At 33.0% G+C, this 23231-nt stretch overlaps 8 protein-coding genes and 2 pseudogenes across 10 annotated transcripts, besides 4 other annotated features; 4 read left to right on the forward strand and 6 right to left on the reverse strand.

Moving 5' to 3' along the window:
- Positions 1 to 2122: 2122 nt before the first annotated feature.
- Positions 2123 to 12668: a mobile genetic element.
- On the reverse strand, positions 4134 to 4477 carry TVAGG3_0808920 (annotated as a pseudogene). Its single transcript has one exon. A coding segment is annotated over exon 1 (344 nt).
- Positions 4546 to 7408, reverse strand: TVAGG3_0808930 (annotated as a pseudogene). Its single transcript has one exon. A coding segment is annotated over exon 1 (2863 nt).
- On the forward strand, positions 7426 to 8190 carry TVAGG3_0808940 (uncharacterized protein; the record flags this gene model as incomplete). Its single annotated transcript, XM_051247635.1, has 1 exon — positions 7426 to 8190. One exon carries the CDS (start codon positions 7426 to 7428, stop codon positions 8188 to 8190), a length of 765 nt encoding a protein of 254 aa, XP_051083110.1.
- TVAGG3_0808950 (uncharacterized protein) lies at positions 8444 to 9058 on the reverse strand (the record flags this gene model as incomplete). Its single annotated transcript, XM_051247636.1, has 1 exon — positions 8444 to 9058. The coding sequence occupies one exon, from the start codon at positions 9056 to 9058 to the stop codon at positions 8444 to 8446; it is 615 nt and encodes a 204-aa protein (XP_051083111.1).
- Positions 9084 to 9485, forward strand: TVAGG3_0808960 (uncharacterized protein; the record flags this gene model as incomplete). Its single annotated transcript, XM_051247637.1, has 1 exon — positions 9084 to 9485. The coding sequence occupies one exon, from the start codon at positions 9084 to 9086 to the stop codon at positions 9483 to 9485; it is 402 nt and encodes a 133-aa protein (XP_051083112.1).
- TVAGG3_0808970 (uncharacterized protein) lies at positions 9907 to 10314 on the reverse strand (the record flags this gene model as incomplete). The annotated part of the gene is made up of 1 exon (XM_051247638.1): positions 9907 to 10314. The coding sequence occupies one exon, from the start codon at positions 10312 to 10314 to the stop codon at positions 9907 to 9909; it is 408 nt and encodes a 135-aa protein (XP_051083113.1).
- TVAGG3_0808980 (uncharacterized protein) lies at positions 10495 to 10671 on the reverse strand (the record flags this gene model as incomplete). The annotated part of the gene is made up of 1 exon (XM_051247639.1): positions 10495 to 10671. The coding sequence occupies one exon, from the start codon at positions 10669 to 10671 to the stop codon at positions 10495 to 10497; it is 177 nt and encodes a 58-aa protein (XP_051083114.1).
- Positions 11557 to 11994, forward strand: TVAGG3_0808990 (protein of unknown function, DUF4107 family; the record flags this gene model as incomplete). Its single annotated transcript, XM_051247640.1, has 1 exon — positions 11557 to 11994. One exon carries the CDS (start codon positions 11557 to 11559, stop codon positions 11992 to 11994), a length of 438 nt encoding a protein of 145 aa, XP_051083115.1.
- Positions 12669 to 13933: 1265 nt separating the features above from the next.
- Positions 13934 to 14774: a mobile genetic element.
- Positions 14775 to 15559: 785 nt separating this feature from the next.
- On the forward strand, positions 15560 to 17931 carry TVAGG3_0809010 (Listeria-Bacteroides repeat domain (List Bact rpt) family; the record flags this gene model as incomplete). The annotated part of the gene is made up of 1 exon (XM_001310637.2): positions 15580 to 17871. The coding sequence occupies one exon, from the start codon at positions 15580 to 15582 to the stop codon at positions 17869 to 17871; it is 2292 nt and encodes a 763-aa protein (XP_001310638.1).
- Positions 17932 to 18174: 243 nt separating this feature from the next.
- Positions 18175 to 20745, reverse strand: TVAGG3_0809020 (protein serine/threonine kinase protein; the record flags this gene model as incomplete). Its single annotated transcript, XM_001310636.1, has 1 exon — positions 18175 to 20745. One exon carries the CDS (start codon positions 20743 to 20745, stop codon positions 18175 to 18177), a length of 2571 nt encoding a protein of 856 aa, XP_001310637.1.
- A 105-nt stretch (positions 20746 to 20850) lies between these two features.
- Positions 20851 to 20887: a mobile genetic element.
- A 1524-nt stretch (positions 20888 to 22411) lies between these two features.
- Positions 22412 to 22459: a mobile genetic element.
- Between the last annotated feature and the right edge of the window lie 772 nt (positions 22460 to 23231).

The following is a 23231-nucleotide window of genomic DNA, read 5'->3' on the forward strand; positions in this document are numbered from 1 at the left end:
TAATGAAACACATGCAAGATTGCAAGTCTTCTTTTCATAACAATCGCTCTCGCTACTGCCATCAAGGAATGAGTTCAATAATGCTTCAAATGTTAATGTATATCTTTAACCTCAAGAAGTTTGTGGAAGGAGTAAATCTAAGTTTGGTCAGTAGTGTCAGACCCAGTCTAGCTAATCGGCATGGACCAGGCCTAATACGTTATACTGCACAAGAAGTTAGCAGTAAGTTTAACCAAAAGGATTTCTTCGATGGAATGTCAAAGGACTACTCATATCATATGTCATAAAAGAACTCAGCTAACATATGACTTTTCTTCAGTATTGCTGTTAAATCTTTTTCCGACAGAAAAGAATATGAAGAAGTGGGTGAAACAAAATGCTGAAATATTATCCTTTCTCTCGTGAAGACTCCAATACGAACAAAGATGTATACAGAAAATTCTTACCAAGGTTGAAGAAAAAGCTTTCTATTGACTAAAATTGACGAAGGAAGTGAAAATAGGTTTATAAGCATGAAATAGACCCTGAGCTTTATAATGAGAAATTTAATTTTTGAATAACTGAATGGCTGACCATGGGTGACACTTTATAAAAAAAAAATTATGAAAACATAAACGATAAAAACATTATTTCCTGGAATGTTGTCTAACTGTCATGTTTTCATTCAGTTTTTCAGTGCGATGGAATAATATCTATAACCCTCCCTGTATAACTAATTGTAAACTTGACGAATCAGACAAACTATCTCCTTCGTGTTCATGTATTATGTTCGACACGGAAGCACTATTATGGGAAACAACATTATAAATGGTATAAAAACAACAATAATAGACGAAGGGATTTTGTTTTTCTATCGTGAGTTTGACGTCGCACTTGGTCCTAACGTCGGCACCCAGGTGGGCAGAGAATTTTTTTTTACATTCTGGCGTACTCTTTGAAGTTGTCGAGAATAATTACTGCTTTAATTTTTTCCTTCAGTAATTGTTAAGTCTTACTTTGAATGTAAAGTATGTAACAGACGTTTGATGTCATTAAGTGTGTTTTGAGGAAGAGTATATTTTGAACAATTCCATATTATTTGTTTCATTCTTTAGGCTGTCATTGGAAACGGTATAAGTTGTTCAACGATAGGAACCAGTTATCTAGATAGATTTAACTTAATTCTTTAGCTAATCATAATAGCTCTTTTGTTGTTTCGTTACTGAACTAAATGTAAAGAAACATAACACAAAATCATCTTTATCTTCTTCTTATCTCAACTCTTCAGTATATATTCATAGTACTGTAATAACTCTGTCCTTTCCTTTTGGTATATCGAACGGCTAATGGTATTCTCTTTCTGTATAGTCTGTGATTGTCCTTGTGGAATTCAAATGACTTCAATCTCTTTGCGATGCTCGAAGTTTCTTTTTCACCAACTCTCCACGTTCTGCTTTATAAGTTCATCTAACATTTTTTACATGAATAAATACGTAACAAAAGCATAACGATAAGGTGTGAAATGCCACAGCATTTGCTTCACTCTAGCGTTTTATAAAAGTCTTGAACATAATAACTTTCAAAACCTTAAGCCAAACTTTCTTAAGCGATTTTCATACGGAAGCTCTTCCCTCGGGTTTTCCGAGGGAAGCAATCATATGAGGAAAATTCTTCTAGATTCTTATTGTATGTTGGTTTGAACAAAACCAATGATATGCTTGCTTTAGTAGAAACGAAGAGCATTTCATCTATCTTGCATTTAGGTACATTATCGTTTATGACTGAAACGAATGAGACGTTAAACTGGTTTTGTATTACTGTTATGTACTCGATTATTCTTCATTTATAGCTTACATAGGACATATAAACTGTTTGTTGGTTCTCTAATGTTGTCTTTGTCCTTGACAGTACAGAAATAAAAAAATAAAATAAATAAAATATCTAACTTGTTATTTCTTCTTTCATTTCTAGATATCCCGTGAGGAAGAAGGGGTTTTTGCCATTTTTTCTACACCGAATCAATCATTTTTTCGATTTTTGGACATCCTTAGTTGAATGAGGAATCTTTTCTCCTCGTGAAGCTTTGGAACCAAAATAATGTTTAGGTTGTGAAGGAGGTGAGACTTTCAACCTCTTTTTTTCAAAAGCGTTTTACATGAATTGTACGATTGTATATTTGAAATCCTAAAACTATTTCCGTAGCTGTCTATTTTTCTTTTAGTACATTGAATGTTTTAATCATGCCCGAAAGTCTCTTTAATAATTTCTTCTCTTACGCTTTCAGGACGGAAGGAAATCTTCTGCTGATTGATAAGTTTTTATTAAGAAATGTCAACATATCCATTTTATCTTCTGCTGCTTTTCTGCTCTCTTTCTTTAAGTCTGCATAGTCGTTTTCGCATTCTTTCTATCTCTTTGACTGAGTAGTATATATTGTTCTTATTTGCTGCTTGTACATTTTTGAAATTACAGGCATCGTTTTTTGCGTCATATACAGTGAACCATTACCTACAGCCTGAAAACAAACTAAAAGCGGTCAATTGCACTCTTCATCTCAAACATAGGCGGTCTTGATTCTGTTCGTTCCATACATTTGTCCCTCTTCTTATCTTTATACTCTTATGGTTCCCAAACACATTTTGCAAACTAACTGAAACAAATTTATCGTACTGTCTTAAATTCTTTCGGATTTGTAAATGGTCAGAAATATTTTTATTAAACCATGTACGCCATCTTTGTCCATAACTTTATGGTTGCAATGAAAACAAGAATTCATAATTTAACCTCGTATGAATTCTAAATTTCTAGCTGAGTCAAGTTGCTTGAACTTCAATCTTCGTCAAATTCATGGATAGTCTAGTTGTTTGCCTGGTGAATTTCAGGATAGTTTAGGGCAAATGGGTCCGATTGAGTTCTCCATTTCAATAAAGATACTGCTTCAATTAGTTTCATCTTTCGCACTACCAGTCTTAAATTTACTTGTTAAAAAGTTCTTCGCATTTATTCTTTCTGGATTTCTGTTTCAAAAAGTATATGAAGAAGGAAATAAAGCGTTTCATCTCTATACAACATGGACGTTAGGCATTTCATGGACCTACGAGTTTAGGTCGTGTAGTTGTGGACAGAGCTCCCGGCCAGTTTCGCGCTTGAATTGTTGTTGTGCCGAATTATGTTGAAAAAAGCATATCTTACACAAAATAAAAAAATAAATTATAAAATAAAAACTAAACTTTATTTTTCTATCTTAATTGGAAATTCATTGAAAAATTCACAGAGGTGAAAAACAGGTAAAAAAAGATGTGAAATCTTCACCTCTTCACCTAAACATTAGTTTTTGTCTGATTACATTCTTAATGAAAAAGTTAAATAATGTCTTATTCTTTGGCATATTGTTGTTCTTTCCAGTACTCCCGCTATCTAATGGTCCAGTGTGTTGGCCTTCGGACTCTCTCAAGTTCTTAGATGGATATAAACATCTTCAAACGCCCTCCTTTCATATTTACTTTATATAAGTGTCATCGATTTATGTTATAGCCAAGATATTTCAATAAGCCATCCTACGCTTTCTGCTTCGCTTCAATGGTTCAGCAAGTTTTGCACATTACTACTTTTCAACTAATTGTATGACGAGATAAAACGGCAATAGAGTCGTCGGAGCTTTTATAAGATAATTCATTACCTTGCGGATAGGAGTCTACGATTAATTAATAGTTTCTTACTTAACCATTTAAACACGTTTCTGTTGTCAACGGGTTTGGTCGTCAAGAAACTACCACGAACTGTTTTGTACAGGAATGAGGGTGAAATTGTGTTGAATTTCTGATATTTTTGTGTTATTGAACTTTCGTTTCCTTGTTGTTATATACTTTTCTTCTTGTTGTTGTGGTCAGGAATTTGGTTGTATTGTCTGTTGTAAGAGGTGTGTTTGAGGACATTATATACTTACGGAAAAATGTTTCATTGTTTTTCGGTTAAAAGTCTCGTCTATGGTTCTAAAATCTCATGGAGTCCTTATGAAGCGTTCTATGATGGCCGAGCTATTGTTATGGTTATACAGTAGTGTAGTGAGTTATGTTATGCTTAATGAGAAAATCTGTGATTTCATTGCTGAGGTATGCACCGTCTTGGTCTGATGTTAAAGTACTTGGGCTATGTTATGCTACAAACTTTTGTAAAACTCTTAACACTTCACGAGTTCCTTTATTTTTCATTGGATATGCATATGCTTTGCGAGTGTTAACATTAATGAAGATAAGGAATGGTGGCTTTCTTCCTTTCTTACTCTGAACGAGAGTGTCAAATTGGTATGCGTCAGGAGTGTTGGAGTAAATTGGTAAAAAGTAGTCGTAAGGGTTTATTTTTGTTTGATGTACAACATTTTTGTCAAAGAACCTTTTCACTTCAGCTCTGTTAGTAAATCCCCAACTCTTTGCAGCTTCATTGAACTTCTTAAATGACCTCCATGGATGTTGTGTTCGAATACTTCTTTCAAGCTCATTTATGTAAAGTTAAAGATTTTATTCAAGACGGTAAGCCTTGACCCAAAGGGTCTAGGCTCAAGCGCGTTCATTGAACGCGTACCATGCGAATACAGTCATAAATGGTGCATATAATCTGCACCCGAGCCTGTTGGATTTGTTGTGAAAGTATGGACATGATTTCCTCCTGTTCAGTTGGTCGAAAAGTCTTTTTTGCTGAATTGTTATAAGATGGAGATAAAACGTCATTGCCAGCTTTATAGTCTGAGTTGTATAATGGATGGTCTCTTAATGAGTGGCTATGGTCGCCAGAAAAGTTTGTCGTTCCTGTATGAGTGTGCGCAGGTAAGTTTGCTTCTTTAATTTTCTTTGAGCCTCCTGTTTGCTTTGAAGAGTTAGCACAGTATAAGAATTTGTCTACAATCTGCTGCCATGTACCAAAACCCAGAACTGTTGCGGGATTTGTTGAATTCATTGATGTATATAAAGAACCAACAGGATATAATGTTTGAAGTATTTCAGTCTTTAATGTTTGAAGCTCTGTTTTGTCAGCTTTCTTATCATATAAATCTTGAGCAGTGAATTTAACATTATTTTCATCATCCATGACATAAACATTTTTACAGCTAATGTCTTTCTTCGTTGTTATGTTTTCATTCGATGTTAAACTTGTGGAAAGTTAGGAGGTTTATAATATAATGCATCCCCACCAGTTCCGCCAACCGTTCCTTCAATACTTTCTATAGCAACAGTTGAGAAGGAGTTATGTGTATGTTCTTTATCTGCTTTCTTATCTAACATTGCTGGTAGTTCATGTGTTTCAAAGTTTCTGACATGACCTTCGTATTCATACATTTGTTATTTAAGGAGTTTAGTGTATCTTTTACGCTTGTACTTGGATTCTCTAAAGGTGCACTTGAACCAAGGTATAGTTCAATATTATGTCGTCTGCTCTAACAGTAGGAAGGATTCATGTGTATGGTTCTTGTCAGCTTTACTATTAATGTAGCTTGAAGTGAATTTATATCGGAGATATTGTGTTTATGAGATTTCAAAATTTATTCGTTGCGTCAAGTTCATCTTTGTCAGCTTTACTTTTAATAGCATCTTCAAAAATTATTTTTGCCTTAATCTCAAAGTAAATCTTGGTTCAACTAATACACCGTTAACAAAGAAGTATGAAAGCATAATTTCATTGTTATTACCAAATGCTTCTGGTGCTTTACCTGTGTCATACTGTACAGTACAGCTTATGTCATAACCTTTAGCACGAATGAATTTATATCTTCTTTCATTAACATCTTCAGTGCTTATTTGTTCATCTGTGTTAAATTCCATGGTAGTCCGTTATAATCTGTCGTCTGAACTTATATAATGAACATGGTTTTATTGCTTTTTCGGCTAATTTCTTCTATCTCATTTATTTCAAGTTCATGCCTACCACCACCTCCCGAAGAATATTTTTCTTCAGCTCTTGAAGAACGTCCACTTCGCCATCTTTGGTGTCAATAATGAGACTTTGAGTTAAAACCTTTCTGTCTTAATGGATGTTTGTAAAACTTCTTCTTCACCGTGTTCGGGTCATGGTCGTCATCATATTTGCGAAATCAGAGATGTTGTCATACATTAAGCATATCTGTCTCAAAAGTTCTGCTATTTGAAACTGGAACGAAAGATATACAGAACTTTCATCATCTCCTAAAGTCAAGTCTGCTTTCTTAAGTATTTCTTGAATGTATGCAATGAGAACAGAGTACCTTGGAAAATATTCGAACAATATTTCATTAGCTGTTGGTTTTGGTGGTTCTTCTGGAGTTTCTGTTGTTTCAGTTCCTTCTGTAGGTTCTGTTGGAGTTTCTGCATCTCTTGACTTCAATGCTCTTGCTCTCAAAGACCTAAATGTTAGAGCACCAGGTTTTACAAAGGACTTTATAAATGCTTTAATAGTTCCTGGTAAGTTATTGTTAGCATTAAGTAAGTTCCTTATGCTTCCATCATGTACGTCCATAGCACTATGTAAAAAATCTATACTTTTCTTGTAGTCAGCAATAGACTGACTGTGATTTTTTAAAGATTTGTCAATACCTTTAAGCCAATCTTCATGGCATGTCTGATACTGAGCCAAGAATATCATTTGCTTCCTTTAGTGTATTTTGTGCTTCTCGTAAAGTATCCAATCCCGTACGTGCATTGTTTGCTATACGTCTTACAGTATCTATTTGACTCCTTGTTTCTTGCATCCAACCAGATAAAGTTTTAATAGTATCCGAACCATTTGAAATGAAGTTCAAAGCATTTTTAACGTCATCTAAAACTTCTTCACCAAGTACTGCCCATATCTTTCCGATTTGGTATTGAAGAACTCCATATGAAGCAGCTGTTAAACCAGTATTTATAAGGTTCCATATCCATGATTTAGCAGTTTTTCCATCCTTTCCATCTTCACCATCCAACCGTTTTCGCCTTGAGGTCCTTGTATTCCTTGTATTCCTTGTATTCCTTGTGGTCCTTGAGGTCGGTGTCACCCTTCTCTCTTTCAGTTCATCTTTATGTTCGTTATAATATTCTAATGTCATAAGGTGTACATCAATTACTGTACCAGCAACGCCGAGAATTTGTTTCTCATTCATGACTAAATTCTTTAGGCATTTAATGTTGTCGTCAAATCGAAAGCTCTTTAACAATTCAATGAGAACATTTAATACTTTCACCAATGAGGCATCTACTGTAGAATTTATATATTGCACCGTTCCATCATTTATGATGGGAACCTTGCTTGTTGTAATGAATGGGTCATAAGTGTTAAAAGTATCGAAATCAATGACTTTTTTAGTTTTTCCATCGTCAATGACTAAATCATTGCCTTCCACTATTAAAGTTGAGTTTTCATTTACTAGTTCATGTGCTCTTCTTGCTTCATTTGTTTCATACGCATATGCAGCAATAGTCATATTTTAATGAGAATAAAATGTTGTTCTATTTACAAAGTACAGACCCAAACGAATACGGAATAGTAAAACTACAAACAAACTTAGGTCTTCAGAATGAAGCGCTTGCTTTCAGAGTTGTTGACTTCAATACTATTGCAACTTTTGTCATAACAGATAAAACAGATTTCATAGAGATTGAAATAGATGACAAAAGAAGTGTTATAACATTTCCTAACAGAGCCGGGTACAGAATAGATAAAATTGCTGGAGTCATAGATACTCTCATAAATGAAGAAACTATTGACAACATAGATGTCGAACTCTCTTCTGAGGGAACATTGAAGTTCAGTTATGCGAAGGAGTTTAAGATAACACGAATGAGTCATAGAGTTCAATTGCTTCTGGGAGCATACCATATGACATTTCCTTTGAAAAGTGTTGACAAAACGATTGAGATGAAATCTGTTCCATACGTATGTTATGGCAATTGTTTGTACATTGAGTCAAAAATAGCTAATGTCACAAGTATTTCAGGAGTTAATAGTAAAGGTTCAGTAGAATATAAGTCTTTCTGTTATGAAGTAAATTCAATGTTCATTCCAAACGTTCCTGTCATAGCAACTCATTTAGGTAAATGGGTTCGCATTAGTCTTCATAATTTGAAAGACATGCAATTCAGACTTGTTGACTTTCAAGGAGAGCCTGTAGAACTGAAGGCACCAGTGCGAATGACTGTTGAAGTTGACTTTTTAGAAAATATTAAATGCAACAGCTTACAAGAGAACTCAGAGCTAAAAATATAAAGTATGAATGTTATGTATTAGGTCATGAACTTTGGTTGTTGCTGTTTGATGAAACAAATGAGTTAGTTATGTCAGTCAAGAGAACAGAAAAATATTGTGTTAGTGAAAACTGCACCAAGTCAATAAGATTAGGTTTGCATTATGAAGATGAGTTCGATACTGTTGAAGAAGTTTTGGATATATATTACAAATTGCTAACTTGAAATTTTTTGACTGACGGCGCAAAGCGCCAAGACCGAAGGTCCTGACTGCTTTAATTTACTAAAACATATTTCAAACAAAGCTTATAGTCAGTAGATAGTTTTGTATACTCGTTCGAATATCTATACTTAAACTCAACTCCTGGAGTACCTGGTGTTTCAATGATGCGGATGTTACCTATTTTCATGAATATTGGCGTTTGACCACAGCATTCGATTTCAGGGTCGAGATAGTCAATGACACATTGTTTCCCTGTTATTCGTGATATAACATTTTCAAGGTCCTCCTTTGTTAGAATTATTTGGTTCTTGCTTATAAGATTTGTCAAAAGCTTCTTATCGTCTTTGAGTAAAATTGTTTGATACAACTGAAGAAGGTAATGGTCTACGTTATCTGAAGGATTTGTTTGAACATTTGTGTAAGGGTTGTTGTTGGCTTCTCTTGAAAGAATTTGGTCCAGTGGTGGATACTCTAACTTAACATCTGATGTAGCGTTAGCGTTTGAAGCTGTGTTTAAATTCACCGACTTAAGTTCTAGTTCTTTTTCTTTCAAACACTCCGAACTATAGTTCTTTATGACAATATTGTTTGTCGTTCGTGAGTCAACATTTGATGTTGGTTCAATTGGAACATTAACGGCACCAGCTAAGATGGATTTGCTTCTCATTTCATATAGAATAAAAACCTTTTATATGTATGAAATGAACAATATACTCGACAAGGGTTTGAATTTAAAGCTAACGAATGAAAATATTGTTGAATTCACTGAGACAGGTGCTGTGTATAAAGATGTAGAACTACTGAACAAAAGAGCAAAGGGAAGAAGCAGGAACATGAACAAAGGGTGGAAGCCTATAAAAATTTATGTCAATGATGGCTCAGGAGGTTCAAACATAAAGTATGCAGAAAGTTATAGAGTTTATGCTCTCAAAGGTGAAAAGCCTTCATTTAAGAACAGCTATTCTAACGCATATCCTCAAAAGCTAACGGATGGGGAAGTGGATGATATGAATGACAGCAAAAATATTAACAGAAATGGCGACAGAGATGCATGGAATTTGTTTACCATCAGTCAATTGAAGGTTAAACTTTAAAACAATGTTGGTCGTTCCCATGGAATATTTTTGACTTTAATGGTATTAGTCATGATATGAATCTCAAGGTATGAACGAGGAGAGATGAGAGACTTATATGCTTCCCAAATTTCTTCAAAAGGTAATGTTATACCTGACTGTTTCCAAATGAGTTCAATATCATAACGTGAGAAACCTTGAAAGATAACGAAGTCAGTTATGAGACGTTTTATGTTTAAAGCTAAAAACCTCCATGTTTGCATAAGTATTGCTACAGTTAAGTGGTAATGTCTGACTTTAGTAATGATGTTAGCTAATGGTGAGTCTGGTTTTGACACTAAACCTTTACCAGCGAAATCATCACAAACTAATAAAGTGTTTGATGGATATTTTTTGAAGGGGTATTTTGAAAGTTTTGACAGAATGTAGTTTGTAAGTCGTTTCATATCGTATACGTTCTGTCAATAATTCTTTCCATCTCCTCAGAAGTCTTTTGCATTCCTGACTGTATAAATTCAACGATGGCATAATATTTCCTCTTACGTCGAATGTAACGTTGAAGAAATTCAATGAGTTCACTGTCTGGAACTTTAACGACAGAGGCTTGAACTTTTGACATAAATGTTTTCGCTGTTGAGTCCATAGAGTCTGAAGTTGCTGATATAATGATTTGGTCATAGTAAGAGTCGTTTCCTAAACGCTCTGTTATGAGTATATGACGAATTAAATTAAATGTCTTACCTGAACCCATCTTTCCACAATAGAAATAAACACCATTTGAACAGAACTCATAGTCCTTACTGAAAGGAAGAATGAGAGAACTGTTGAGCTTTTCACTGCTTTCATTCATGTCTTCATCTACGTCATGTATTAAATGCTTCATTTTATCTCCATTAAAAATGCAAGTCAGAAATATTCAGAACATAGCACCGAGTCTAACTGACAAGAGTATAAAGATATACTATGAACATGTTATGATGAAACCAACCAAAATTCAAGAAAGTCAGTATACTTATGAATATCCAAGACACTAGGTAGAGTATGTAGGAGGTGAGAAAGCTATTGAAATCAGACAGGTTCGAAGTATTCCAGCAGGAAGAACAATATTATTGAAGAACTTTAATGTTTTGAGATATAATGATGAAACAAAGAAGCAAGATAGTTTCCCTGTTGCTGTGTATGTGAACTTAGATACAGGAGATGACATGAAAGTTTTTAATACAAAGCTTCAAACGGTAGTGAGAGAACAACTGACTGCGGAAGGGCATCCATTACCTTCAGAAGTTACCATAGCATATAATTTTGAAACAAACTCAATAGATTTTAAAGTCATCTCTGCAAAGAAGTCAGGTTTTACATTTAATGAAGCAGATGTATATTCGAATGAAAACTTCAAAGCTATTGCATGGTTAGATAATGACGATTGCTTTAAGAAAATATTTAAATACAGTGACTCAACGATGTCAATAGATGACCTTCGTGGAATGTTACCATCGACGTTTACAGTAGAAGGTTCAGCAGGATTGCTTACAAGATTGTCAATTGGTGGTATTTGGTCTCGTGAGAACATTGTTATAAAATCCAGTATAAGTGAATTTGCTGAAGAATCTATATTATGTCTTTCAAACTACATGTATTCGCCGCCGAAGCATTATAGTATAACAAACTTTGTCAGTAAGTTTAACATAAGACTTGTCGAACCTTCTTCAATGAAAGATGTTGTGCTACCAAAGACGGAAAGGATGGACTCATTATTGAGATGATTTTAATGCATATTAAATGAGCTTGTTCTTGAAGGTCATTCATGATGAAATAACTGTTGTAGAAGATGTTAGCAATTGTTCAGACATTTTGAAGCGTATAGATGATATAAGAAAGAAGTTAGATAGACCGCAAAGCGGTGAGGGCGAAGCCCGTGAGAACGCTTATGTTTCATTGACTTTCTCCAGTAACGAGAACTTTTATGAGATAATATTGAAGAGAGATGATTTTAATATGGTGTAAATGGTATTTGGGTAGCTTTAGGCGCAATGGGAACAAAAGCATTAGCATTTGAGCAAAAGCACTTGGAGCTTAGGACGCAGTAAATAAAATGAGTGGAGGAAGGGTTTCGAAGACATTAGATGCAAATAAAGGGAAGATTGGAGGCTGGGTTGCAAAGAAGTTAAGATTAAATAAAATAGGGCTCATAAATAAAGCATCCAATTTGGTTGCGACTGAGTCAGAAAATGCTTTAGGAAAGGACGATGAGTTTGCAAAACACGCAAAAGACTTTAATGACCAGATGAAAGGTGAAACAATGCATTTAAATAGAGTCGATGGAACTAAAGAAAATGTTTCTTCTCCACCAGCGGTTTATCCATACGGACCTTATGGAATGTATGGAAACCCTTATGAACGACCATTTGACCCATTGACTGGTGGAAGTAATTGGTATTATTATGGACGAAGAAGAAAGACAGTCAAGTTGGAGACAGACGTGAAGAAAGCAACTAAAAAGAAACCAAGGAAGAGAGTTATAAAGCAATGAATTCAACAGGGTGAAAAACCGGGTGAAAAAAGAGGTGAGATTTCACCACTTCACCTAAATTTATTTTTGTGCTATGTTTTCATACGTGTGAGGGTGGTGATATCATTAATTTTTAAGTTTATTTTTTATTTTATTTTTATATAAATGACGAAAACTATTGAGATAACAAACTACAACGGTCATGAGTTCAGAATTTGTTCTTCGTTTCCTCGTGAAAATACATTCTATCAGATACGAGGGAGAAAGGGTAAAATTAGTTTGAGCGTTTATGAAGGAATGAAGAATGGAAAGTTTATACAAGCATACGATACAAACGGTAAACGTTTTCATTAGCTTTGTCAAAACTTACTAACATTTATTTTGACAGTGACTTGACTCTGACGATTGGAGCGACAGCAGCGATACTGAAGAATTGAAGTATTGTGTGAAACACAGCAATGGGAGGAGTTGCAATACTTTTGTAAGTGAGAACGTTTATTTTTTACAGTAGTGAAGTCGTTTGTGAAAACGTTAGTGAGGTGGAGTGGTTGGTGGCTTTGTAAATATTTAAGGTTAAGTTAGTGTTGTCGTTTGTGTTGTAAAATATACGTTAACGGTTTCGTAAAGTGTCAAATTCACATATAATGGGTAAGGAGGCGCGTAGTGCCTCCGTACACATTATATGTATACTAACTATTAATCCATTAACTGGAACAAATTACACGCCAAATCAAATGTATCAGCTGAAACCGAAATACACAAATGCAGATACAGAAAGGTTGTGGCAAATATGGGATACAGATACAGGCATGACCGCTGTTGACACATTCACAGCGTAATAATAAACATAATTTTTTAATTTCATTTTTAACAAGTTTTTTTAAATGTATGTAATGAATAATTCATTAGAATATGATAATGCACATTGTAACAGAATAGAACAATCACCAAATTTTTTTTTGAAATTAAAAAATAAAAGTAAAAAGTATAAAGTAATCTAACCAAAAAAGATATTTAAAAGAATTTTGGAAAAAACAGAATAAGGATAATGATATTATTTTAGATACACAATCGATGTACTGAAGAATAATCCGGTAAAATGATGATATAAAATTAGATTATTTTACAAGTAGCTAAAAGAATAAAACTATAATATAAAATAAATGAAGTTTAATGAAACAATAAAGGTTAAATAAATAATAAAGATTTTTATTTTATATCAGTATTGAGAAGAAGTAACAGCTGACACTTGGTAGACAACTTCTTTATGTCTAGAAAATTCTATCTTGCCTTTTATTTTTTTCTCGCTGTGAAACGTATTCGGTCATTTTTTTAAAAATTAATTTTTTGTTAGAGATAAGAGCTAAAACTCGGTAAACAACTTCTTTATGTCTAGAAAATTCTATCTTGCCTTTTATTTTTTTCTCGCTGTGAAACGTATTCGGTCATTTTTTTAAAAATTAATTTTTTGTTAGAGATAAGAGCTAAAACTCGGTAAACAACTTCTTTATGTCTAGAAAATTCTATCTTGCCTTTTATTTTTTTCTCGCTGTGAAACGTATTCGGTCATTTTTTTAAAAATTAATTTTTTGTTAGAGATAAGAGCTAAAACTCGGTAAACAACTTCTTTATGTCTAGAAAATTCTATCTTGCCTTTTATTTTTTTCTCGCTGTGAAACGTATTCGGTCATTTTTTTAAAAATTAATTTTTTGTTAGAGATAAGAGCTAAAACTCGGTAAACAACTTCTTTATGTCTAGAAAATTCTATCTTGCCTTTTATTTTTTTCTCGCTGTGAAACGTATTCGGTCATTTTTTTAAAAATTAATTTTTTGTTAGAGATAAGAGCTAAAACTCGGTAAACAACTTCTTTATGTCTAGAAAATTCTATCTTGCCTTTTATTTTTTTCTCGCTGTGAAACGTATTCGGTCATTTTTTTAAAAATTAATTTTTTGTTAGAGATAAGAGCTAAAACTCGGTAAACAACTTCTTTATGTCTAGAAAATTCTATCTTGCCTTTTATTTTTTTCTCGCTGTGAAACGTATTCGGTCATTTTTTTAAAAATTAATTTTTTGTTAGAGATAAGAGCTAAAACTCGGTAAACAACTTCTTTATGTCAGAAAATTCTATCTTGCCTTTTATTTTTTTCTCGCTGTGAAACGTATTCGGTCATTTTTTTTAAAAATTAATTTTTTGTTAGAGATAAGAGCTAAAACTTTGCAGACAACTCCCCCATGTCTAGCAAATTTAACATTCGTCTCCCATTTTTATATATTTGGTTTAGAATGTTCGAAAATGCGTAATATGGTCATTAATATTAATTGAAAAGAACTTTGAATTAATTCAATCTGATCTCACAAAATATTTTAAATTACAAACTTTGTAGTTTGAATAGATAATTAGTATTAAACTCAAATAACTAGTTTATTTTTGAATAAAAATTATTTGAATTTATTCAATTTTGTGAATTTTCCTTCAAAAATCAAGTTTAAATATCTTATTTGCCATATAATTATAAATACAATGAAACATATTCGAAATTGAAAAGAATGACTTTTTCTGTTCTTTCAATCATTCAATTTGAATTTTGTAATATTGGATTTCTCATTAAATAGCTATTAAAAACAACAAGCAATTTAACTTACATTCAAATTTATTTGTGTTATATTCAATCTTCTCAAAACTTATAATTTTCGGCTATAGCATGATTATATGCTATATAATATAATAAACCTATAATAGTATCATTCTTTCAATTATTTGAAGAGAAAACTGAAAAAATCTATTTTCGGTCTATAACAATTAGAACCGTTTTTCAGATTTGAACGTTATCTATTTCATGATAAAACAAAATTTGATGTTGATTACCTTAATAATGAAAATAATAATAATAATATTAAAAAATTGTGAAGACAATTAAAAGTATCTTTCAAAATATAATCTATAAAATCAAGATAAGGACTGTGAAGTCTGAGGTTTTTTCAGTCCGATTGCTCTTATTTTTGAATAGTCATCTTTTAACAAATTGAGAAAACACAACAATTGTTTCTGGCGGGATATAAAAAATTGAATATATAACGTAATTTTTGTCAAAAAACAAAAAATCAAAATGGAATATATAGAATAGCTATATTCCTAATAAAAATTATAATTATATTAGATCCTTTGATAATAATAAGCTTATACTTTTGAAACTATTGATAAGTAACGCAATTCAATAAAGCCGCCAGGATCATTTCCTTGGTTCGCTAATAAATACATCACAGCGCTTTTTTTTCTTTGATTCAACTATAAAAAATCGTTACTAACCTTCTTTCTTTTCTGAAGATTAATTAGATTCAGAGTATCTGAAATGTTTGATCAAATTCTCATTTTATATAAATTCTAGATATTTAAAGCCTTTTGTCTACAATCATAATTTTGGAAAATTTATCTATAAAATATAATAAAAATTATATTTTTAAAATTTACCACAACATGAAATCAAGGACCTTTCTTTTTTTTATTAACGGTTAATTTTATATTCAATTTCATATTCTCAATTTTTTTCAATTATTTTCAGAATGCTTTCAAAATTTTAAAAATCGTAGAAAAAAGGCAATAGGATGTTCGCTTTCTTAACTTATAATGTGCTCTCTGATAGATATGATGATAACTTGATTGTTAGTACTAAGTATCTTAGAGCTTATTGGAGTTTCAATTCTTACCTTGATTGGACTTGTTTCGATATCCAATATAATGAACAAGCAGACAATAATGGATATAGTTGGGTTCAAACAACCTTCGCAAATGGTGGTTGGTTCCCAGTCTTTACAGTAGATGATAACGTTAAAACAAAACTTCTTTGGAATAATCGCGGCAAAGCCAATTACAAAGGAGTATATGCAGAAACAAAGGTTGAAAAGGTTCCCCAACTTGGTGAAAAATATCTTCTTATTAAGTTCGAACTTACAAACAAGGACTCTCGTCCACATACTGTTGGTTTATCTTCACACACTGATGTCCAGATCAAATATAATGACTGGGCCACTTGTTATTGGTATGGTGCCCCAGCACATAGAGGTCTCACAATGAAAGATGAAGGTTCAGGAATTACCCTCACATTGCTTGTAAGAGGTGGCTACCAGGTTACTGATGCTGATAAGTTCTGGTTTGGCCGTTGGAGTGGTCCAAGGGGCAACCTTCACTATTTTGAAAATTACACATCTGATTCTCCATCCAGAAATCAAGATTCAGCATTTTCAGTTAGCTGGCAAGGACACCATATATATCCAAATCAAACACTTACCTTCTCTGTTCTCATGGGTGTAGGTCAAAACTTAAAGAATCCATCTATTTTGACTGTTAATGATAACTTCCAAACTAACTATAATCCAAATGCAAAGGTTACAATCAGTGGTACAGTTGATGACTTTGATAAAAATGAAAATGTCGATGTTTACTACGAATTCAACGGCGGTTCGCGTCAACATGTTAAACACTTCAGAACAAACTCTGGTGGATACATTGATAATGGCAATTGGAACTTCGAAATCACCCTTGGAAATGATGTCAATAGATATCCAATTAAAGTTTATGCCATTGATGAATTCGGCCTTCAATCTAACGTATTTGAAAGGGATCTCCTTGTTAACGAAAAACCAAGAGTTGTCTTCACAAAGGTACCATCTGAAGCCTACTACTTAGGCGGTGTTGTTGTTGTTGAAGGCACAATTTGGGATGATACCACAGCAACAATTAAATATCAAGTTGGTGAAAATGGATATATCTGGGAAACAGGTCAAAACTTCGACTGCCGCAGATCAACTTTGCCATTCCGTGTATCATTCCCTATCCCAGAAGATTATATACAGTTTGGACACCATAATCTGTACGTCTGGGCTGAAGATGAATTCGGCGTTAAATCAGATACAATCTCCACTCCTTTCGAATATTCGGCGATGCACGCTCCAGAAATTTCATTAGTTACACCACAAACTGAAATCCCAACAGTTTGCAGGAATCAAAAATTTTCAATATATTTCAAGGCCAAAGATCTTGATGCTGGTCAAACAGTTTTCGTTTATTATAAATTACCAGAACAAGATCCAACAGCACCACCAAATCAATATTTCAGCTTCAAAGTTAATGATTATCCAGATGGTATAGAAGAATCGTATGAATACACAGTTCCAAATAATTTCGAATTTGACCATGTATATGAGGTCATTCTTTTCTGTGTCGATAGCGCATCACCTCCAGCAAACTCTGCTGACTTGGTCTATAAGTTCAAGGTTGTTAAACAACCAACAGTTACTCCATCACCAATTCCAAACCCACCACAAGATACAGATAAGTATACAAATCAACCTGACTCAAGTTATTCCGGATACATTTCACCCTCTGATGTTCCAACAACAACATGCACATCAGATGTAGATGTCAATGGTGATTCATATGAATGGTGCTACCTCACAACAACAACAATTTACCTTAAGACAGACATTCCACCAGCAACACCAGATCCAACACCAATTCCACCACGAACACCAGGCGAAACTCCTGCCGAAACACCAGCACCATCTGTGAAAGAGGAGAATCCATGGGAAGACAATGCACAAGTCGGCTCAAGCCAAAAGTCAAAGACAAACAAGAAGAAGATGATCATTATCGGCGCCGCTGCTGGTGGTGTCGCAGCAGTAGCTGTTGTTGCAGCAGCAGTCTTAATCCATGAAGCTATCAAGCCACCGAAAGATTTCGTTTTCAACGATGAAAACGGAGAATTTGTTGAAGTCGATGGCAATGGCGCCATGGAGAATGCGGAGAACCCAATTTATGATGAAAATGGAGCTGATGATCCATTCGCAGACGAATTCGATGAGGATGAAGCTCCAGTTGAGGGAATCTTCCCTGCCTAAAATTAAAAATTCACCAAATTTTTATTAAACTATGATATATTTTTTATAACTGTGAGATGTGTATTACAATATATGCGATTAGATTCAAAATAAATCCGAAATTTTATTAAATTTGATTCAGATCCATATAAGAAATTTTCCAAACAAACAATCATATTTTAGATATACATCATGAATCAAATATCAAAAGCATCCAAAAATGCAAATTTGAAAAATGATCGGAAATATCAAACAAAAATACATGACTTTATAATAATATAATTAATACATACAAAAATTAAAGTATAAAAAACGCAAAATTAACTAAGCGATATTACATTTCGAACCGTATTTCTGGTTATAGTTCTCAATAGCATCTACAACCTCTTTATTTCCACAGTCCCTAGCAATATCTAGTGCCGATCTTCCTTTTTTATCAAGGGAAGTGTGATCAATTCCGGAATTTTTCGCTACAAGTTCAAAAACCTGCAAAGACTTTGTTGCAGCAATATGTAATGCTGTCATACCTTTCGATGTTGCAATTGTCTTGTTGATCTTCGAGCTCATAAATAATTGAATAATTTCGAGCTCTCCTCCCTCAACGGCCATGATAAACGCTGTTTTCCCGTCTTCATTTACCATATTTGGCTTTATATTTTTATTTTTCAGCAAGATTTTTACAGCTCCAATTTGCATTTTGTCAGTTGCAACATGAAGGGGGGTGCACCCCCAAATATCCCTTGCATTCACATCTATACCTTGTATTTCGAACAAAACTTCCATTACTTCTACCATTCCTTTTGAAGCTGCTGAATGAAGAGGTGTCCAACCAAATGGTTCTCTGCTGTTTATCGACATTCCGCATTGCAAACAGCACAACAAGATAAAGATGTTGTTTGATGCAGCAGCTGTTGTTATAACGAGTTTTCCATCTTTGTCGGGAAGTGTCAAATCACAAGTATCTCTTAGAAAATTGATGAAAACTTCGTTTCTGTGGTAAACAGCTGCGATTTGTGGTGTTCCTTCCATTGAACACCTCATTTGCATCGCATTGGTTATTATGGTTTCGGATCCGCCCATAACACAGTATTGAATAAATTTTCTGAGAATTTTTTCTTTCGGCATGTTTATTGGATGTTTTGTAACCATCGAATACCAAATAGAACTTGCTCCGTAGATGGCAATGAATATGTGCACTAATGACTCTTCCTTTATAACAGGACATGGCTCAAAAACATCCGCGGAAACCTTAAGTTTTTCGTCACTTTTCTTCTTGTTCATATATTCAATAAATTCTTTTTGGGCGTCACTTTTTACGATTTTTCGGAACTTTGAAGATGAAATTCCTGAAGGAAGTGTTGTAGTGTAAAAGGCAAACTTATTTTTCTGGAAATTATTGTATTTCTTTATAAAGTTCCGATAGCACTCTGGAAAGAAATCATCGTTTTCGTGGTTTTTCAGGATAGTGATCATAGATTGGTAAATCGGACAGTCATATTCGTAGAACAAGTTGGCAAACCAACAGAATGGAAGACACAAATTGTTTTTGTTCGGAGTTTTTTCGTACAAATAATGAAATTCTCGGATTAGCTCTTGATCTTTGTAAACACCCATCCTATTCAGAAAGAATATGAACTGGACAGCACCAATATAATCCGGAAGAGGCTCAACGTACATGATTGCTTTAATAAAATTTGACATAAATAATTTCGGCAAGTCGGAGAATTGCGGGATAGAAGTGATCAAGCGATTAAATAGGTCGGCGATCTCTTTTATCATAAGGAATCTGCACTGCGTCGCTGTTAAGAAAAACGATACAATATGTTCTTTATCTTTGGCCGGCTTGACGTGCTCAGAGATCAGCCGGAATGTATAGTCTATGTTTCTGTTGGTAACAGAGAGAATACATTCTTGTAACATGATATATCGTATCGCCAATTTCTTTCCTTTGTTTGAGAGTAAATTAACTTCATTGGCAATCAAAGCCATGCTTTTGAAGTATTTTTCTGAGACATTATCGTTCAGTTTATTAAGATAATTAAAATAAGTCTGATCTGTTGCTCCTTTTAGGAAAAGTTCGATATTATAAACAAGTCTGTTTTGAATGAATCTCGCTGTAGGTCTTTGTAATGGATCTATACACCAGCATTGGAATAAAATTGATTGTAAGAAACCAGGCATCATTTCTGTAACAATTGGAGTGTAACCTCGACGCATTACTTCTACCATTCTTCGAAATATTGATTCTATGGTTACAAGTGTCTTTGGAGAGAACATTGTAAAAATGCAAGTTCCAAATTGGAAAATATCTGATTTCTTTGATGGTCTGAAATCAAATCTCAATTCTGGTGGCATAACTGTCATTTCAAGAAGCTTCATATCTTCAGAATCTGTATAATATAATTGATATAGGCCGTAAGCAACGAGATGTGGGCATGAATCATTATCAATTACTAACAGTTTTGATGATATATCATGACAAACTATATTGTTGTCATGTAAGTATGCAATTGCTGAAATTAAAGCGATAATATAGACAAAAACTTGTTGAAGGGTAAGTGATGGTGGTTCTGATTGTGCTCTTTGCTTTTTAAGATGTGAGTAGACACTAGTAGTTCCTTCTGTGTTATAAAAAATAAACAAAGTATTTTTGCCATCTGCTGGTAAAAAGAATTTAACTGGTATTGCAATAGCAGGATGATTGAGTTTTCCATATGTTTCTATGAGAGTTTCTAAGAGTTTGTATCTTCTCTGTGTGGCTCGAAAATTTGGAATTACAGCTACAGCAAAATTCTGTTTTGAATGTTGTTCTATAACAATCCATACATTCATATATGGAGAAGTACTTATCTTAAGTGTAAACTCATAGCCTTCTAGAGTTGGACGTTCATCCATATAAAATGTAACAAAAAAAAATTTTTTTGACAATGATGATTTTATAAAATCTTATACTTATTTTTATGATATTTCGACTGTTTACTGCTTAGACTAAATATAGTGTAATAAACAGAAATTCATCAAAAGTGACAGCTCTCAATTTTTTGACATTTGTAAATTCTAAATTGAATGAGAAAAATGAAATAATACTAAGCATAATACAATATTCTAGATTTAATTATAATTAGGAAAAAGTTAGTTTTGAGAGTACTTTTCATAGGCATATAGAATGAAATCTTCTGAAAAATAATATCACATAAACTCATATTATTTTCTAATATATAACTATTTTATATAAAAATCAAATTCAATGATCTTAAAAGCGAAGAGAGGTAGGGCAACGATAGGTCAAAAAGGCTTCTCTGATAGATTTCCTTGCCTTTTGGATATGCTATAATATATAGCCTAGCATGATAGGATATGATGTCAAAAGTTAGAACATAACTTAGGATCTTGAGAAAAATGAAAAACAAAAATTACATAAAAAAAGAAAAATTTTATCTAATTTGTTTTTTTGGACCGAATAAGTAATTTTATTGAATTTCAATACGACACATAGATTTTATTATTAGTAATAAATATAATGGTTTACTATTAACAAGGAACCTAAAATAATGAAAATTTGATTTCAAATATTGTATATGATTATCATAGATTACCAAAATATATTGCTATTTATGAGGATATAATATTGATTATTAGTAAATCGTATAAATTTAATAAATATACCATGAATATTGAATGAATTTCTTGATTCATAGGGGTAAAACGCGCTTTTATATGATTTAGACAGAGAATTTATGAGATGTAAATAACACAATAAAGGTTTATATTGAATATTTTCTAAAAATAAATCGAAATTATAAAAAACAATACATTTATTCATTGAAACTACTTGGACAAATATGAAACAAGCATTCAGGCAATACTTTTGAGACTTCAACGCATCTGATAATTTTTATATAACTTCACCTCTTATGCTTAGAGTGGAGGTATTGAGATCGTATAAGTATAGATGAGCTCACATTCAGATATGATGTGTGAACTTCTGTTTTCACTGCAATTTTGAATCAGAATAAACTCAAAACAAGAATAAAATGATATACTCACTCTCTAAATGTGTTCGAGATTTAAAGTTGTATGAATAAAACGATTCATCTTTCGAAGCCTCCCATTTAATGAGAGACTTCGAAAGATGAATGTATTCATGTAGATGAAATACTATATATGACCATGTGTGATACTAAAGATATCAAAATGTTCATTTTTAAGTGCAATAGAAGGGTTATCTCTCGTAAAATCTCAATTTAAGGAAGATTTAGAAAGAACTCCTTTCCTAAGTAGATAGTGTGTGGTTTCTGTCTTTTGGTTGATCAGGAACTATGAAATTAAGTCGGACAGAAAGAAGTTCTTTCCAAAACAGACTCCAAATGAGTTGTTCGAAAAGAACTTCCTTCTGTATATGGATAATTGTAGTTACCGCACTGAAGTATGTGATTGTGATGATGGAGTTCTCGATAAATCTAAAATCGGATTAAGATTAATTGAAAACTCAAGTAATTCTTTGAAATCTTGTGTTGTCTGGCACTATAATAACCAAAGAATGAGAATATTATGTTGAATGATGAGTACGTGTGCTCGGCATTCGCCGAGCGAATTGAGTTTAACGTACTATGAAAAGTGACAAATTTGGGCTTTTTTTCCTAGGGTTATGATCTCTTCCTTTCTGCTCAATACGACAGAAATGAAAGAATGAATTTGTACTCCCTAATTGATTACTACAATCTGTATCTATCTTTAACATAGAATTAGCTGCATTGTGATTTATACTCCAGAATTATTCAATTTAAGATCAACCTCGTAAATTTTAATCATATTGCACCAATACTCCTACGTTGAGATAAGAACATGATTATACATACCAAAGCCCCATATTAAAAATCAAAATTTAGCACCTCCATTATGCAACCACATTATTCGTCGCAAATAAGTATATTTACGCATATTATGATGCATATTCACACAACTCGTATACATGAAAAGTTATTAAAATCAGACAAAATTATTGCAATAAGGAAAAAAAACAACTTTATTATATATGTTAGTAATGAATTACAAATATTTCTACAAAGAATGCTCAATACTTCATATAATCTTCGAATATTTCTTATTACAAGTTAATACATTTTGACTCGAACATGATAAACAAAAGCTGACACGCTGATTACTACATTTATGAAAATATAGTACGTTTCCATTCATCTGTTTACTTGTTTTTGTTGGAATAAAATCATTTTTTTTTCTTTCATGAAATAAGAATTTTGCTGCGAAAGCAATATCTCTAACAATAATTAATACATTACGTCAACTCTGGAATGAGTATTTATCAAATATGATATCAAAATCAAAAATTAGTTGTTTTTTATGAGTAAAAACGATGTAAA

This window comes from Trichomonas vaginalis, chromosome VI (assembly GCF_026262505.1).
Source record: "Trichomonas vaginalis G3 chromosome VI, whole genome shotgun sequence".
Lineage (NCBI taxonomy): Eukaryota > Parabasalia > Trichomonadida > Trichomonadidae > Trichomonas > Trichomonas vaginalis.